This window comes from Pseudonaja textilis, chromosome 1 (genome assembly GCF_049901715.1).
Source record: "Pseudonaja textilis isolate UNSWEBS1 chromosome 1, rPseTex1.2, whole genome shotgun sequence".
In the NCBI taxonomy this organism is placed as follows: Eukaryota; Metazoa; Chordata; class Lepidosauria; order Squamata; family Elapidae; genus Pseudonaja; species Pseudonaja textilis.
The window spans coordinates 7,416,104-7,432,417 of record NC_141990.1 but is presented as its reverse complement, the minus strand read 5'-3'; the positions used below and the strand labels follow the sequence as shown (position 1 = coordinate 7,432,417).

General features: G+C 46.5%; 1 protein-coding gene across 6 annotated transcripts in view; it reads right to left on the bottom strand.

Moving 5' to 3' along the window:
* USP32 (ubiquitin specific peptidase 32) overlaps positions 1-16,314 on the bottom strand; it is a 206,466-nt gene that overhangs the window by 37,777 nt on the left and 152,375 nt on the right. For 2 of the 6 annotated variants that reach the window (XM_087925228.1, XM_087925221.1), the window contains exons 14-18: positions 15,170-15,348; positions 12,406-12,546; positions 6,620-6,878; positions 1,573-1,727; positions 665-746 (exon numbers count right to left, since the gene is read on the bottom strand). In XM_087925228.1, the coding sequence (XP_087781354.1) occupies positions 665-746; positions 1,573-1,727; positions 6,620-6,878; positions 12,406-12,546; positions 15,170-15,348 (816 nt within the window). The remainder of the gene's footprint in view (positions 1-664; positions 747-1,572; positions 1,728-6,619; positions 6,879-12,405; positions 12,547-15,169; positions 15,349-16,314) is intronic. The other 4 variants (XM_087925232.1, XM_087925236.1, XM_087925242.1 and 1 more) reach the window with 2 other exon arrangements.

Here is a 16,314-nt window from a genome sequence, read left to right as displayed (position 1 = left end):
TATGATGTATCCAATAAACATGTTCTTTGAGGAATCTACTTGCCTCGGGGTACTGCTTTTGGCGGATGTGTTACTTGGAGTGATTAGGAACAATATAGGAACTTTTGGGAATTGTAGCAAAGGGAGTTTGACCTTTCTTTTCCTTCTGTTGCTCCAGGCAAAACCTCGCTATATTGCTCCCCTGGTCATGCAGTGACTGAGTGGTTAGAGCAGTATTTCTCAAACATAGCAACTTGAATAGAATAGAATAACAGAGTTGGAAGGGACCTTGGAGGTCTTCTAGTCCAACCTCCTGCCTAGGCAGGAAAACCTACACCACTTCAGACAAATGGTTATCCAATCTCTTCTTAAAAACTTCCAGTTTTGGAGCATTCACAAGTTCTAGAGGCAAGTTGTTCCACTGATTAATTATTCTGTCAGGAAATTTCTCCTTAGTTCTAAGTTGCTTCTCTCCTTGATTAATTTCCACCCACTGCTTCTTCTCCTGCTTTGGAGAATAGCTTGACTCCCTCTTCTTTGTGGCGGCCCCTGAGATATTGGAACACTGCTATCATGTTTCCCCAGTCCTTCTTTTAATTAAAACTTGAAGATGTGTGGACTTCAACTCCCAGAATTCCCCATTGCCAGCCAAGAATATTAGGTTAAAACCCCGATTATTTTATACCTTCTATAATTAAGTGCTGTTCATCTTGAATATTCAGGTATTCCAGTGTATGATCCTCATCGTCTAGAAGAGTAAGATAGTTCTGTAGAGAGAGAGAAAAAAAAACTGCAAGTGAGTTTTCCTATCCTTACAACAGCAAAATCTGATGATCAGGTAGAGCTGATCTTCCCTTGTTAATTCAGAAATTTTGCTAATCCTGAGCTACACTGACTTAACACGCAGCTAATGTGTGTATTTCCAAATAGCCCTGAGAGAGAGAGAAAGAGAGAGAGAGACAGAGAGACAGACAGAGACAGAGAGAGGCGGAGCCTGGGCCATCCGTCAGCCTTCAATGGAGACTCAACAGCCCCCAGGTGTGGAGATGGCTGGTGAGGAAGAGGAGGAACAGCTGGGTCCAGTGCCGGATGCATGGAGGTGCAGAAGGCAGAGAGAAGAGGAGAGCAGTGGAAATCTATGGGCTGATCTTTGGGATGGAAGAGCCACTGCTGCTAGTGAAGCTCCACCCCAGCTCTGGGAATAAAAGGCAGGAGGTGGAGACGAACGGGTGTGGCAGACACTATTCATCTTCCGGCTGGCCGGACTTGTTAGCCTGTGGCGAGAGAGAAACTACTGGCACTCCTAATTAAAGGAACCTTTTGAGTTCACTTCAGAGGGTTTGCTATGTTTGTGGAGCTGGGTCAGAACACAAACGGTTGTAAGCTGAGGACTATCTGTATGCTGGCTCTGCATATCCCAAGAGGGCTAGCTTAGCATGTCTGAACTAAGCTGCAATCAAAGGAGAAGTAACTAACCACTAATACCAAAGCCATCTGCTTTGGACCCCACCAATCAGATCAGGTGTTTCAACTTCCAACGACCACGCACGGGCTGGCAGCCCAACAGTTCCGTAGCCGTGATTCCGCCATTACCTCGCTGTTGTACAGCCACAGGCGCATGTCCTCCTCTTTCATCCTCAGCCGCTGCGACAGGTATTCGTGGATCTCCTTGATGGTCTGGGTGCGGCTAAAGCAGCCGGTGTAGGCCAATACCCTCTTCAAGGGGGCGCTGGGAGATGGGACGTTCCCTAAGTTCACAAGCAGACAGAAATGGAAGTTAAGAGCCAAAGGGACAAGATACAGTGGGGAGGGGGTGGGGGTTTGTCGCGATGCTGGCTGAGGAATTCTGGGAGTTGAAGTCCTCCAGCCTTAAAAGTCGCCAGGTTTGGAGACCCCCCTGTGCTCACAACAGCATGCAAATCAATGTGTTTGGGTCGATCTGGACTTGCTGGTGTTTTTAGGAGTTGGCTGGCTGGCCCCTCTTGCTTACTTACAAGAGGTCCAAAGCAAAAACAGGCAGGAAACACAAGAGACAGAATGGCTAAGTCAGGGGTCTGCAACCTGCGGCTCTGGAGCCACATGCTGCTCTTTTGGCCCTCTGCTGCGGCTCCCTGTCGGCTGATCCCAACCTCCCCTCCCTGTCACTTCTCGCCTGGCCTGAGAAGGTAAGGGTGATGGCAAGGGATGGAGACTCCCTCCATATTCCAGAGCATCAGGTGTCTGGGTGGGAGTGAGTGACATCGAGTTGGCCACCACCACCCAGTCACACCAGTTGTTAAAATTATTGGCTCCCTGTGTTTTCTTTTCTGTGGGAAACGGGTCCAAATGACTCTTTTGAGTGTTTAAGGTTGCAAACCCCTGGGCAAAAAGTGAACACGCAGTTTGGCTCTTGAGTAAATTTGCAGGCCTCTCCAACTCTCAACAGAGGCAAAATCGGGGAGGTGAAAATACTGGGCTGATACCTCTTTCTCCGGGAAGACCAAATAAATGGAGATGGTAAAATGGGATCAAACATTTCCAGGTATCAAGACAACAGGTGTACAAGGGGTTAGGTTGGTTCCTATCTTGTGGAGCTGTGCTTTCTGCAGGATGTTTTTCTATGGCCTATGTCCCTTCTCTGTAGAAGACAGGCACAGGCTGTTGGGGACGAATCTATGTTGTCTGCATTTCAAACTGAAGCGCAAATGGTTCCTGTAGTCTGCACTTTTTTTGTGGTAATTCTGTTCCTACTCCCACACCATTCGAAGGAGGTTCGTCCCAAAGCGCATAGCTCAAATCTATGGAGATTCTGTGTTGGAGCATCCACAATTTCTGGAGGGAAGTTGTTCCACGGATTAATTGTTCTTACTGACGGAAAATTTCTCCTCAGTTCTGGATTGCTTAGTCATGAAAGCCAGACTTTGGAATAGTCAATCCCCCTCTCTCAGCCCAACCCACCTCACAGGGTTGTTGTTGTGGGGAGAATGGGAGGAAGGTTTGTTGGATATGTTGTCCAGCTTGAATTGTTAAAAACAATAAAACGTCGAATGCAAATAAATAAATAATAAAGTTTACTGAACTATTCTGTCTGAGAGTTTTCTTTGGGTCAATGAATAAGTAGGTCCTGTTTGATGGGGTGGGGGAATATGCCTGCTCTTGTAATAACCGATATTTAAAACTTTAAAACATCCAGCTTGTTCCAAACAAGGCCAGAGCCCCAATTTATTTGCATGCAGGTTAACGAAAAACAGCAAAATTTTGAATTTTTCAATTTCTTTGTAAAGCAGGAAGCGTCTGGTCCCTTTCACACCCTGGTATTTCCCTCCCACCTTCACCATCCAGCAAAGCATCGTCTCTGTATATAACACAAAGCCATTTCCCTCCCCACCTCACAATCGAAAAGCGAGAGATTAAGAATAAGATTACAGCAAGAAAGCATGTTGGGATGGAGGGCAGGCTCACGATTCCTGATTGATTTCACCGTTAGTGCCGAGCGAACAAATGCCAAATCACATTCAGATACACAAGTCCCTCCTCCTCCTCCCAATCGGGGGACATTGATGTGTTGAAGGCAAAGCAGCTCCCACCGCAGGATATTCAATCAAGTTTTTGATGAGCAGCTGGCTGGATTTGGTTATATTCGGATTAATATGAGCCACTGATTTTCACCAATCGGGGGGAGGAGGGCTTTCCTGAGACCCCCCCTCTTTTTTACAGGGGTGGGGTGGGGGCAGAAGCAGTAAAAATAAAACCCAACCACACACACCCAGAGTTGAAGGTTTAGAATGAGCGTTCAAGCAAACTCTTATTAAAGGTCAACACAGCATCCTGCTTTTTCTTCCAGAAATCTGGCTTACTCAGCTAATACCATTTTGATTGCAGGAATTCACCTACTATCTAGGACTAAGGCCAGCTGGTAAGGTCAGAGATCTTGAAAACCACTTTTTGTGAGCTTCTCATCGAAGGGAAAGGGCACTCACTGAGCCTCAGTGGTGCAGTGGTTAGAGTGCAGTGTCGCAAGCTACTCCTACTGCAATGGGGCAGAACGAATCCCACCAGGCTCAAGGTTGACTCAGCCTTCCATCCTTCCGAGGTGGGTAAAACGAGGACTCAAAATTGTTGGGGGGAAATAGGCTGGCTCTGTAAACCACTTTGAGAGGGCTGTAAAGCACTATAAAGCGGTATATAAGCCTAAGTGCTATTGTTATTTTCTCCCACCCCAAGGAAGACTGTTGCCAGGAGAGGAACACTGTGGTAAGGAGACAGCTTTGGCAGCCAAGTTTCTACGAGGCCAGGAAGGAGAACCATGATTCCTTCCCCACCGCCCCTTTTCTTTTCCTCACAGGAAACGATTCTTCTTTGATTAGGTAAAGGTAAAGGTTCCCCTCACCCATGCGTGCTAGTCGTTTCCGGCTCTAGGGGGCAGTGCTCACCTACGTTACAAAGCCGAAGAGCCAGCACTGTCCGAAGACGTCTCCGTGGTTATGTGGCTGGCATGACTAAACGCCAAACGCGCATGGAATGCCACCAAAGGTGGTCCCTATTTTTCTACTTGCATTTTTACGTTCTTTCGAACTGCTAGGTTGGCAGAAGCTGGGACAAGGAAAAGGAACTCGCTCCATTATGCGGCCCTAGGGATTCGAACCGCCGACCTTTCTGATCGACAAGTTCAGCATCTTAGCCACTGAGCCACCACATCCCCTTCTTTGATTGGCCCTCCACAAATACCTTTTATTTTTTTTAAAAAAACTCTTGTAATTTTAAATTATTTTCATATTTATACATTTTTTAAATTGCATTGCCAGCCGCCCAGAGTTGCTTGGAATAGTAAGCCATTTCTACGTCCTATGAAAGTTGGGATGCATTTGTAGAAAGAAAGCTGATGAAGAAAGGTGAAGGGCCAATGGACCAGGAGATTCCTAGAAAGGCTTCTACAGGTACACCTTTGTTATCCCAGGCACCATGCTATATATCCCAGAACATCAGTATCAAATTATGTTCACTTTTCTGTTAGAACAGAAGTCTCCAAACTTGTTAACTTTAAGACTTGTGGACTTCAACTCCCAGAATTCTCCAGCTATGCTGGCTGGAGAATTCTGGGAGTTGAAGTCCACAAGTCTTAAAGTTGACAAGTTTGGGGACCCTTCCATTAGAACATAGAACCATAGAGCTGGAAGGACCTTGGAGGTCTTCTAGTCCAACCCCTTGTTCAAGGCAAGAAACCTTATAATATCCTGGTCGAATGGTTGTCCGGTCTATTTGTGAAAACCTCCAGTGATGGAGCAGTCACAACTACATTCATAAAATAATTGGTTGGAGACTCAGCAATGTGCAGCTTCATCAGCAAACTGAAAAACTTTTGCTTTTTTTTTTTTTTACGGTGGGAGAGGACAGAATCATAGAATCACAGGGCCGGAAGGGACCTTGGAGGTCTTCTAGTCCAGCCCCTGCTCAAGCAGGAGACCCTATACCATAATAGACAAGTGGTTGTCCAGTCTCTTCTTGAAAGCCTCCAGTGATGGAGAGCCCACAATGACTAGAGGTAAATAGTTCCACCGATTAATTTGTTCTCACTTGCCAGGAAAGTTCTTCTTAGTTCTAAGCTGGATCTCTCTTTGACAAGCTTCCACCCTTCACTTCTTGGCTTGCCTTCTTCTACCTTAGAGCAACGGCCTCAACCTTCTGAGCACCAGGGGTCAGTTTCAGGCAGAAAGGTTTTTCCACGGAGAGGAGGGGGCATGGTTTCGTGCGCTGCCTGCATGCCGTGGATAGGGGCTTCGTTTGTTTGCACGGCCCAGTTGCTGGCGTGGTGCAGCCCAGTGCCGGTCCGCAGATTGGGGGGTCGGGGACCCCTGCTTTAGAGAACAAGTCAATTCCCTTGTCTTTGCGACATGTGATGGAAGACAGTGATCACGTCCCCCTTAATCCTTCGATAGGGTGGACCAGGGGGTGTCCAACTCAATTTCATTGAGGGCCGCATCAGGATTGTGTTTGACCTCAAGGGGCTAGTCAGCTTGACATCGCTCATGTCGGGGGCGCAGATGGTGGCCCAAGCGCTCTGCCAGCAAAAACAGGCTCCTGAGCTCCGTTTTTGGCTGTGACAGCTTCCTGCAACCCTCTGCCAGCGAAAATGAAGCTCAGATGGTCCTCCCAAGCTCCGTTTTCAGCTGCGATGGCCTCCTGCAACACTCTGTCAGCAAAAATGGAGCTCGGGAGGACCCAAGCTCCATTTTCGCGGGCAGAGGCACCATGGACCGGTCATTTCTTGTTTCCAGTGCGACCCCGTGGACCAGATCTAAGCTCCGTAGAGGCTGCTTCTGGCCCATGGGCCTTGAGTGTGGCACCCCTGGGGTAGACATACCTCACTCCCTCAACTTGTTGATCGCCCAGATTTAGCCTCCGGACCCCTTCACCCTCTTTCGTTTGCTCTTCTCTCTGCACTCTTTCCGGAACCTCAACCTCTATTTTGTATCGTGTTGAACCAGAACTGGGCGCCCTGTTCCAAGCGCGGCCTCACCAAGGGGTTCGAAATGAGGAAAAGAAAAACGGCCGAATGCTTCCGTGACCTTTGATAAAGAGTTTTGGATCCCTTTGAAAGGGGAGAAGAGAGGGGACAACCATCACCAACCGTGTTTTTAAGGGGTTCATTAGTGTCATTTACAAGCACTGTGGCAGCACAGGCGGCGAAGTCTGGGCGGTGGAGCCGGCCTCCCCTCGAGAACTACTGCGCAGCTGGGTTCTTGCTGTAGTCTTACGTTACCTCTCGGCCAATGTTGAGGAAACAGCCTCAGGCTCATCATACCCATGTTCACCCAGACATTGGACTGCTGGGTCCGGGTAGCTGGCTGCTGTCTCAGGAAGAGCAGGTAACGGGGAAATAGCTCCAGTTCGGGCAGGCCCATCGCGCTGTTTCTGATCACCTGCAAGAGGGAATGGAAGCAGAGTCAGGGACCCAACTAACACCTCCCTCCCGAACGAAAGAACTCAGAGGCACAAGGTCTCTTCAAAGAACATTTTATCAGGGCGTGTCATATTGGCACAATGCTGGTGAAAACCGGATCTAAAGCCCCCGCCACTTTTCCCCCTTAATTAAAAAGTAAAAGTTTGTTGCTTCCCCAGAGGCGTCAGTCACATCGTCCAATCAGCACATGGGACAGAGTTGGCTTGATGTCAGGGTTCCGGCGATTGCCCTAATTAAATCATGAGCCTCGAGCCAAGCTTCAAAAGAATCCAAAAGTAGGAGCAACACGTCGGCATTATCCCAGTTTAAAGCCAACTCTGATATATGTGATTTACGGTCATCGGTGACCTTGTTTTCCCCCCTCCCCCTGGGTGTATCATCAATCAGATTCTCCAACAAAGCACATTTACGGGCTGGGCGTCATCAATCACATTCTCCAATGAAGGATTTTCATGGGCAGAAGATCTAATAGCCTAGCTACAAATCTTTGTGAGATATATGTGGAATGTACTTCTGGGTCCACCTGTCCCCTGTCCCCCCACATACACTTATGGCAACTTGAAAACAAGCATAGGAATGTTTTACTAGTTGATACACAGTCCAGACATTGGATGACCTCAGTCTCCACCTCCCAACCTCCTGCACACATGACCTTGGTTCCCAGGGGAAAGAATGTTGTTTTGTTTATAGCGCCTCAGCCTTTCTCTACAACTCCACCCCTCCCTATCCCTCATCCTCAGTCTCTGTCAGCACTAAAGCTTTGAAGAAAGGAAAAACCCCAGTGTAACAGGAAGTTGGCCACCGTCCAGCCAGCTTCTGGGTTGACAAGCAGATTTTAACAGATTAACAGAGTTGGAAGGGACACTAAACAAACTGTTGTAAGTCAAGGACTACCTGTAACGTGGTTAATAAATGAATCTGGTTTCCCCACTGATTTTATAGTGTTGCAAAAGGTGATTACGTGACCCTAGGACACTGCAACCATCATAAATACATTGGCCAGTCGCCGAACCTCTGAATTTTGATCACGTGACCAAGAAGATGCTGCAATGGACATGTGAAAAATGGTCTTAAGTCAGCTTTCAGTGCCATTGTAATTTCAAATGGTCACTAAATGAATGGTTGTAAGTCAAGGACTATATTCCTATAATAATGAGTGCTTCTTATAGAGATGTCCCCTCCCTTCCTTATATTCCAAAGGTCTGCCCAAAGAAGGGGGAAAATGATCCTGCTTTTTGGACCATGAAAATTGCTAGCTTCCATGGAGAATATGTGGAGAAACGTAATAATAAATCGGAGTTTCTGGATGCTTCCTCTAGGAAGGGAGAACAGGCAGTGTGCCATCCTTGAAGGATGGATATGTAAAAATTTTTATCTGAAGCTACGAAGGAGGAAAACTTTGTCACGTACACAATGATGACTGAAGTTTTAAAAACAGAACGATTTCCCCAGATTCTGAATAATTCTGCTCGCGGGAGGGTGACCATAGGGGCGCTTGACGTTTTTGGAAAGTTCAATGAATATGCAGAGCAACAATGGAAGAGCGTAGCAACATGTACAAAAAAAATCCCTTCAATTTAGAAAATCATTTGGAGAGAGGTGTGTCCGTTAATCCTGTCTGTCCGTTAAATCCAAAAGACATGTTCGTGTTCATGTACTTTTTGCTGGGTGTATAAAGCCTGCCAGCTATTATTGCACCTTTGTCTTTCAAATGCAGGTGGGCGGCTGAATGGGCACCAAACTTGATTGCAGGAAATACGACTTCAGCTACAGAGTAGTCAATGTCTGGAATACTCTACCTGACTCTGGTTTCTTCCCCAAAAACCTTAACCTTAGACTGTCTACTATTGACCTCACCCCTTTCCTAAGAGGTCTGGAGAGGACGTGCATAAGCGCACCAACGTGCCTACCGTCCCTGTCCTATTGTTTCTTTTTCTTTTTCTTATATGTACCCATTTCATGTGTTCATAACTATGTATATACTTATACCTATTATCTTGTAAGCGGTTGACAAATCAAATAAATAAATAAATGAATGAATGAATGAATGAATGAATGAATCAATCAATCAATCAATCAATCAATCAATCAATCAATCAATCTTGTCCCACATTGTGCCACGTGTTTGTGAAGTGGTTGTTTTGTTTCTCCAAAGTACAGATCTGTACATTGGTGATGGTTTCACCAATTCTCTTTTGCGAGCGATCCAAATTTCAGAGAAGTGGTGGCAGGGTCAAACCCATGCTGCAGATCTAGCTATACAGTGTGGCTCATGAAACTTAGCAAGATCTCACATGGCCATCACATTGAATGCCACAATGTCACGCTGTTTATTTCTCTTTACTTCCATCCTGTGCCCCTGGGCTTAAGTTGCCGATAGGTGACAATCAAGCAGCCAGCTCTAATCCATTAAAACCGTGTGCCGGTAGATGGACATTCTTAACAGATAAAAGATAACAGATAATCAGAGTAGGAAGGGACCTTGTACGTCATCTAGTCCAACCCCCCGCCCAAGCGGGAGACCCTATACCATTACTGACAAATGGCAGTCCAATCTCTTCTTGAAAGTCTCAACTTCTGAGGGCAACTTCTGTTCCATTGGTTGATTATTCTCACTGTCAGAAAGTTTCTCCTTATTTCCAGGTTGAATCTCTCCTTGTTCAGTTCCCATCCATTGTTCCTTGTCTGGCCTTCGGGTGCTTTAGAAAATAGCTTGACCCCTTCCTCCTCTCTGTGGCAGCCCCTCAAATATTGGAAGACCGCTGTCCTGTCTCCCCTGGTCCTTCTCATCACTAGACTAGCCAGGCCCAGTTCCTGTAACCGTTCTTCATATGTTTCAGCCTCCAGTCCCCTAATCAACCTGGTTGCTCATCTCTGTACTTTTTCTAGTCTTTCAACACCGTTTTTATAATGTGGTGACCAAAACTGGATGAGGTACTCTAGGTGTGGTCTTACTAAGGCTTTATAGAGTGGTATTAGTACCTCACTTATTTTTTATCACATTACTTCCCCACCTCTGCTTTAAGATGCCACTATACTTGTGGAGAAATTAAAAAAAAACCCAATTCCCTCACAACCTAATCTCTTAAAAATGCACATTTAGCACCGTAATATCCATTTTGGCACAGAGCTAACTTACCAAGTCAAAAAGATATCCAATTTTGTGCGTGGGTGTATTTTTTTGTAAAGCTCAACACTCTAGGGTTATGAATAAAAGCAGAATATGAGTTGGAGGGGATATTTTAATGGAAAACATATGCTGGGAGATATCAGAAATCCCAAATCAGGTTCTTTTTTTTTCTACCTGATGCATGCTGCTGTAGCACTTCCATCTAGCCAAATACATTTATCTTGGCTAGAGAGTCCCACAAACCACAATTAGAGACGTTTGCCCTCAATGTCTCGGACAGGGTGGGTTTTTTTTTTTGCCTCCCACTAAACTGAGATAAACTGCAAGTTCATCTGACTTTTTAAAAACTCTGAGCATCGAATTACAAGGTAGCCCTTGATTTACGAACATAACGGAACCTACCAAATATGGTCGTAAGTTCTGATAGTTGTAAAGCAGATCATCATGTGACCTGCCCCATTTGAGCGTTTTTTTTTGCAGTAGTCATTAAGTAAGCCCATTGTTCCTTATGAGTCGCAATGGCGCAGTGGTTAGAGTGCAGTACTTGCAGGCTACTTCTGCTGACAGCCAGCTGCCTGCAATTTGGCCGTTCGAATCTCACCAGGCTCAAGGTTGACTCAGCCTTCCACCCTCCCGAAGTGGGTAAAATTAAACCACTTAGAGAGGACTATAAAACACTGGGAACTGGTACGTAAGTCTTAAGTGCTATTGCTGTTGCTATGGGCAGAAGTAAACAGTGATTTTGAGGAAAAACATTGCAAATTGTAGTTACGTTAACTGCAGGATGACACCAACAACAGTAAATGTGCGACCGGTCTTGAGTGACTGAAATGTGGTCATGTGACTTCAGGGGGGGCATCAGAACATTGGAACTGGCTCTAAATACCTTTGTGGGAGTCATTGTAACGTTGAACAGTCACTAAGCGACCGGTTGTAAGTCAAGGACTACCTGTAGCAAATTACTTGTTATTAGCAAAGAAAGGTGAGGGTTTTTTTTAACCATTAGAGAATTGAAAAAGCTTCTTGGATGAAAAGCAAAACATCTTCAAAGAAAAACTATGCCACAATTTGTTTGGTACTCCTCGTTTCTGACACTCATGGCACCTCCCAGAACCTATTAATAATGAGTACCCAGGTACCACTGTACAGGTAGGCCTCGGCTTACAACAGTTCGCTTAGTGATCATTCGAAGTCACAACGGCACTGAAAAAAGCGACTTATGGCCATTTTTCACACTTGCGACTGCTGCGGCATCCCTGTCGCCATGTGATTTATATTCAGACGATTGACAATTGGCTGACATGTACGACGGTTGCAATGCCCCGGGGTCGTGTGATCCCCTTTTGCAACCTTCTGACAAGCGAAGTCAATGGGGAAACCAGATTCACTTAAACAACTGTGGCAAGAAAGTCATAAAATGGGACAAAACTCACTTTAAAAAAATTCCCACTTAGCAACATACATTTTGGGCTCCATTGTGGCCGTAGGCTGAGGATTACCTGTGTCTACATCTTTAGTCAACCAATTTACAATCCGCAAGGGCTTTGGTGATCATTAGGAATATTAAAGAATTCAGTTCGAATGTTTTGAAGAGCCCGGTTGAAGGTAACAACCTAAAGCAGGGGTCACCAACCTTTTGGACCTCAAGGACCACCAAATTCATAATTTTAAATCCCATGGACCAGAAACCCTGGGAAAATCCCCAAAAAACTCTACAGGGAAAATTCCCCACCCTGTTTTCCTACTGATCGATCGTTCTTTATTTGGGATCACAGGATACCATCTCCAGCCCCGTTCTCAGAGAGAGAGAGAGAGAGAAAGAGAGAGAGACTTTTGACTTCATGCAAGGAAAGCAGCAGAAGCAGCAGAAATCTTTCTTTCTCTCTCCCAAACTCTGCCAGAAATGAGTCTTTGCTGGTGTAGCCTCTTGGAGCAGGATGCCTTGCAGGGTCCCAAAGACTCATTTCAGGCGGAGTTTGGGGGGGAAGAAAGAAAGACTTTTGCTGCTTTCCTTGCATGCTGCCAAAAGCAGAAGAAAGAAGCAGAAAGAAGCAGCCCAGTGGCCAGGCCAGGCCAGGCGCATGTGCGGCAAGTTCCCCCTCCCCCCTTTCCCCCTCCCTTCACTACCTTGTGTTGTTCACAATGCAAGCGACGCAAGCCTTGTGTTCCCGCGGGCCATATGGGTGGCACAGCCTTGTGTTCCCATGCAGCCTGACTTAATTACTTGGGGGGCGGGCGGGGGGACATTTCTCTGCGGACCACCAAAAATTTTCTCACAGACTACTACCGGTGGTCTCCGGCCCTCTGGTTGGTGACCACTGACCTAAAAGGATCATCGCCCATTTTCAGTACTTACCGGTCTGGGCAAAGACAGGTTTGCTCCGTACCAATGGTAGAGGGCTCTCCACACCGGTTCTGGGACCATTTCGTAATTTTTCCCTTGGATTAATTGGGGCGATGGTTTTAATCGCCCGCCTTCCAAAGTCAATGATGGCGCCTTCAAAAAAATAAAAAGAAGAAGATTCTGATTTTTGTCTTTTATCAAATTTCTTCAAACTGCCCCATGCAGGAAGATTTAAAATCCCAAACCAAATAAAAAAAATTAATGCAGATGAATAGAATAGGCTGAGCAATATTAGGGAGGCCGTCCCATTTCCCAAAATGGATTTGGTCATTAAAAAGGTTTGGGATTTTTTTTTTTTTTTTGAGCCCCGAAAAAATGGCTAGGTCATCTTTTCGGGGGTGACTTAATCCCCCCCCCCCACTTGCATCTTCGGGCGGGCGGACGGCGACGGCTTGGATGTTGACCTCGGCGTTGGTGGGGCACTTTGTATCGGGGTCAACGCAGGCAGCACCATATCTGGGTGTGCAACAAAAGTACTTCCTAACGGCAAGCCCCCCCCCCCCGCCATTCCCCCCCCATTTTGCATGTTTTAATATAGGCCTTAATTTGGGGGGAGGGGCTTAATTTCATTTCATGCCTATAAAACATGCTGGGACTTCCTATTGGGGGAGGCCGTATTGTTGGAGAAACAGGGTATTTGCATGCTTGTTCAACATGGTCATTCTGTGGTTTCTTCTGGCAATGAACCACTTCTCTTTTTTCTAACCCTGGAGATGACAGCATTAGTAAGAGACCCTGACCCATGAAGAAATGGTCCCTGTGCCGACTTTTCCCCTTTTCCCTCCTTGTCTCTTTTCCTTGATTATTATAACTAATTATAATAACGAATTATACAACTACTTCCCACAACACTGTCAAAACTACTTAGAAAGGCAGTTGTACAGGTCCCGAGTAATACATCCATTAAGCAAACAGAACTCCAAGGCATGCAGTTTCCTCAAGAACAAGTTAATTGGATCTATCATTTTGGCACAGACTGGTGAAAACCGACTCTTAAAGGTTCCCACAGTTTTCACCTAATTCAAAGTAAAAGTTTTCCCCCTTTCCCAAATAATCCATCACAGGTTCCAATCAAAGTGCCATACGGTTGCTTGGAAACTTCACTCCTCCTCTCTTCAGCCACCTGTCCTTGGTTCTCCAGGGGAACTATTTTATTTTGGCTACAAAACCCCCAGCTATCTCTACTCCCCCCCCAATCCCTCAGCCCCATTGTGGCAACACTGAAGCCTCCATGATGGCCTCACGTCAGGCTAGCTTCAGAGTTGACAGCAGTATTACCATCATTATTCTCATCTTCCCCATTACTTCTCTCCTTATCTTCTTATAACTATTACTTTGTTGCTTGTATCTTATGATTTACATTGTTTACTTAGTATCTTAGTATAAGTTATGTTGATTGCTTATATAGTACAGTGGAGCCTCGGGTTGCGACCATAATCCGTTCCCGGACTCTGGTCATGACCCAATTTGGTTGTGTCCGGAAGCACAAATGACTGTGCGTGTGCGCAGTAAAAAAAAAAAATTGGTGCCGAAGGGGAAATTGGTGCAGAAAGGGAATCTTTTCACACTGATTTTGTTCGCCACCCAATTTTTGAATCGTGACCCGATTGTCTAATCACACTTGGTCAATTAAGAATTCTCATTCTAATTCTGTCTCCAGATTGCAAATCCGTTTCACTGCTTAGCCTTTGGCTAAAGAGCAGAGTTTAAATTAATTAAATAAGCCAAAAGTAAGTTTTGCAAATATCTTCAGCACAACCTGAATAGGGCAGCTGCCCAAATTTAAAGGGTACCTGACAGCTCTCATCACTCCAATCATACCGATTGATTCAGTTCCAAGCCTTTTTATGGAGGTGTCGTATTTTGTTAAAGCACAAAATACTTGAAAAAGATGGTTTTTTAAAACCCCAATCCACCCCTGCCTTGAAACAGAAGCTAAAAAAAAATGCAGCCTGCTTATAACACCCAACAGGTCAGGCTGTTGAGGACTACCTGCATTACAGGGGCCCCTAACCAGGGGTAGGCTGCTACGGGTTGGCCCGGGTTCAGGAGAATCTGTAGCTAATATTATGGGCAGTTTGGAGAACTGCCAAATCCCACCTCTGGCTGGCCCCGCCCACACCATTCTGTCCCTCCCACCCCACCCCGCCCTCCCAAGAGTCTCCACCTGGCCCGTTTTGGATATGAAATAGGTGCAGATCCCGCATAGAGGCTCGGGGAGGGCGAAAAAAGGGCGTCCCGGAAGTTCCGGAAGGCCAGAAATGGGCCTGTTTCCAGCCCCTGGAGGGCCTCTGGAGCCTGGGGGAAGCCATCTTTGCCCTCCCAGAGGCTCAAGGAAAGCCTCCGGAGCCAGGGAAGGGCAAAAATGCCCCCCCCCTTCGATGCAGGAGGCTGATATGACCACGCCCACCATGGCTACGCCCCCGATGCAGGAGGCTGACATGGCCACGCCCACCCACCAACCAGGCAGAGAACTGGTTGCTGAAATTTTTGAAGCCCACCCCTGCTCCTAATGTTTTGGGTACCTGGGACTGGTTCCACGGAGGAAAGTTTTTTCCGTGGACTGGAAGGGGCATGGTTTTACCTCCTCATCTGTAGGTTGGGGCTTCATTTGTTTGCGCGGGCCAGTTGCTGGCATGCCACAGACCGGTGCCGGTCCACCGACCAGGGGTTGAGAGCCCCTGCTGTATTGTTTTTATACTTATAAGACGCTTACCTTCACGGGCTCTTGCGTTACAAGTGGCTGATTATCGATTGCTCCGGGCCGCTGTGGATTCAGCAGCTGCAGTAAGATATTCCCATTAGAGGCAAGGAGGCACTGATTGTTGTTGTCCGAAGAATTGAGCTGTCGAGCCAAAGACATCTCGGTATTGGGAGTGGTGGCATGAACAAAATCTGGAAGGTAAAGCAGGACGAAGCAAAAATAAGCCCGAAGGGTGCAAAGTTACGGCGGAATATCAGTAAGGAACAAACCAGTGGCCCCGAAGGTATGGCTGAATTATAACTCCCTTCAAATGTCACCTTCTGTGTGCTGACTTGAAAATTGTATGAATTATGAGCTTCCCGACATCTGGAAAGCTGCTTTTTATGATCCCTCAACCTCTTATAACAGGATCTTGGCACCTCCTTCGTTTTCTCAGGAGGCCATATAGGTAGTCCTCACCTTACAACAGTTTGTTTAGTGGCTGTTCAAAGTTACAAAGGCACTGAAACAAATGATTTATTACCGTTTTTGACCCTTACAACCGGCGCAGCATCCTTTGATCTGAATTCGGATACTTGGCAATTGACTCGTAGTTATGAGACAGTGTTGTGGTTCGCCGGCAGCAGTGCGGACGGCTGAGATCTCTGACAGCGAGGACTCAAATGAGGGGCCTGCGTGTGATGCAGGAATGGGGCCAGGGCGATTGGAGAGTGGGGCGCTGCCTTCGGAGGTTGTGGAGTCTGGCAGCCGTGACGAAGGGGGACCTGCGGAGCCTGTGCTCAGTGCACGTGTGCACAGGGCTGCTCGAAGGAAAGAGCAGCTGAAGCTGCACAGGCAACTCGGGAGTAAGGCTGGAAGGTGATGGCCCCTCCCATTAGGGATAAAAAGCTAGCCTTCGGGGTTGGCTTCTTTGCAGGAAGCAAGTAAGTTCATTATGCTCAGAGTTCTCGTCGAAGTTTGTTTTTTGAAACTTTTGGCTTGGGATATTTATCTGCAATTTGTCTTTTGCTCTCGGCAGCCTTTTGCAACCTTCAAAGGGTTTGCTCTTATCTGGGACAATTAGTTTGAAATGACTCTTGGTCGTGAATGCACAGCATTCGCAGCGCCCCATTAAAAGAGGTTTTATGAAAAAATTGTGTTTGTTTGATTTGAACAAG